At 38.0% G+C, this 2,085-nt stretch overlaps 1 protein-coding gene and 1 long non-coding RNA gene across 2 annotated transcripts; both read left to right on the top strand.

Annotated features, from left to right (window-relative positions):
- Window positions 1-369: 369 nt before the first annotated feature.
- Window positions 370-1,674, top strand: LOC105315876 (extracellular protease-like). The gene is made up of 2 exons (XM_011410639.2): window positions 370-497; window positions 548-1,674. Exons 1-2 carry the CDS (start codon window positions 442-444, stop codon window positions 1,551-1,553), a joined length of 1,062 nt encoding a protein of 353 aa, XP_011408941.2. The 5' UTR covers window positions 370-441; the 3' UTR covers window positions 1,554-1,674.
- An 89-nt stretch (window positions 1,675-1,763) lies between these two features.
- LOC109591744 (uncharacterized) lies at window positions 1,764-2,085 on the top strand. Its single transcript, XR_002189963.1, has 2 exons — window positions 1,764-1,997; window positions 2,047-2,085. It is a non-coding gene; the product is annotated as an uncharacterized LOC109591744 (long non-coding RNA).

Here is a 2,085-nt window from a genome sequence, read left to right as displayed (position 1 = left end):
CTAATATTACCATAAATCAATTTGATTTAACATTGTTTCATAAGTGATTAAATAAAATGAGTCACAAAAGTAGCTTGTTACACAGTTACTCTGTGTTACTCTGACTACAAGTTGTAGATGTGTATTTGTGATTGTCATGAGTAACATTTGTCCCGTCATATAAATCTCAGTAATTTCATCAGGATTAGATCGCCAGTAGTGTGTAGTATAACAGAATTCAGCAGCATTATAGTAAAGTTACTGGTTTACTCTGACTACAAACTCTGTGTGCATATGTGTATTTGCAAGTGTCGTGAGTAAGTTTGAGTAGCATTCGTCCTGTCATACAATTCTCAGTAATTTAGGCAGGATTAGATCCTGAACAGTACAAAAGGCACAAGCAGTTTTGTCCTGAATCATAGAAAAACAAAAAATATCTTGTATATTTGAAAAGAGGATATCATGAAGACTATATTGCTTCTTTGTTGTCTTATAGCCTACTTAGGCTATGCCATGAGGTATGTCATTGTGTAGTCAACAATATACATAATATGTTATAATTTTTTAGCCAGTCGCCTGTTTCCCTTAAAATGGATTGTAAGCAGTCTTTGTCCACTGTTGATTGTTCTTTTGAGTTCAAAAATGACGATGATGAAGACTATTATCTCCTCAAGCGTAACACTCCTCTCGAAGGACTCCGCTCTCCTTTTGTTGCTGTTTCTATAGATGGTGTTCCACTGCTATATAAGGGATATCTCTTCTACTGCACTCCTCCAAAGAAACATGACTTTGTACTCCTAGAGGCCGGAGAGAGTGTTACTGCAACTGTTCAAATCAATGATATCTTTGCTTTCGCTTCTGATGGTACCTACAATATAAAGTACAATAGGCCCCTGCAAATTCTATCAAAGGAAAATATGGAACTGGAGTCTGCTTCTGGCGAGATAAAAAGTGCTCGCAAGATTGAAGTCGATGCATCAGTTTTTGTTCAACTCGAGAACACCAATCTTCTCTCACGCCCAGTCAATAAAGAGTCTGAGGAAGAAGGCGATCAAGTTTACATTGAATCTTGCAGCAGTGTAGCCACATATGTTGGTGGCTCGTCATCAACTCGCAAGGCTACTACTAAAGCCCATAAGAAGTTGTGCAGTAAATACCTTCGAGCAAGAAGAAAAGTTGGCAACAACGCTACATACAGGCTCTGGTTTGGTGCTTATACTAATAAACATGCTCGTAAAGTCAAATCTGTCCTCAAAAAGAGCAGGGACAGGATTGCCAGGAATTCCGTTAAATATAACTTCAGGGGAAGTGAATGTGACAGTGATACATATGCATACACTTGCTATCAATGTGACACAGTTTGGTTGTGTGCTATATATGTTAGTGATCCTACTTTGTGCAGGACCAGTGGTACCAGTAAAGAAGGAACACTTGCACATGAATGGACTCATGTTGGAGCTGACACTGAAGATTATGCTTATGGAGTTACTGACAGTCAAGCACTTGCCCGTAATGAACCAGATAAAGCAGTTGATAATGCCGAAAGCTTTGAGTTCTACTATTGCCGTGCTTGAAAAATGATCACAGAGACACTTTAAATAATTTTAATTAGAGCTTTTGGTAGACCACTAGGACTTTTGTATTTCTAGAGGTCACCAATCATTCTTAGATAGGTAATATATAGACTGTTATTTTATAATATTAATATTAAACATTAAGAAAGCAGAACGTTCAGTTACCCACGTGGAAGCACGTGTGCCTAAATTTGTTGGGAGTGGCTAAAATAATATGGGAGTGGTGATTGCTAATTGAATTATAATTAAAAGAAGAAGTGCTTTCACACATGTCTGACTCTGAAGGAGAAGAAGAGAGCTGGGAAGAGGTCGAAGAGAAGGAGGAAGCCTTTCGCCCTCTTTGTCCTTTCTGTTCCGAGCCTCTACCAGTTGCTAATGACCCCATTCTCTCTCACTGCCTCAAACGACATGACATAAACTTGACTGAATTAAAAACCCACTACAGTAAGGAGCTTTATTGCAATGGTAGAGTAATGACAGTTATATTTTTTAGAGCTTGATTTCTATGGCTGGATAAAGTTTGTTAATTATA

Source organism: Amphimedon queenslandica, unplaced genomic scaffold, assembly GCF_000090795.2.
Source record: "Amphimedon queenslandica unplaced genomic scaffold, v1.1 AMPQUscaffold_7357_Cont20691, whole genome shotgun sequence".
Lineage (NCBI taxonomy): Eukaryota > Metazoa > Porifera > Demospongiae > Haplosclerida > Niphatidae > Amphimedon > Amphimedon queenslandica.
The sequence above is the reverse complement of the archived record's forward strand: the minus strand, read 5'-3'. Positions and strand labels throughout refer to the sequence as shown.

What these genes read in the sequence shown, in the direction of transcription:
- LOC105315876 (XM_011410639.2), top strand. Translation starts at nt 442, where the DNA reads ATGAAGACTATATTGCTTCTTTGTTGTCTTATAGCCTACTTAGGCTAT. An exon ending in TACTTAGGCTATGCCATGAG is followed by an intron (nt 498 to 547) that starts GTATGTCATTGT and finishes ATAATTTTTTAG; the next exon opens with CCAGTCGCCTGTTTCCCTTA.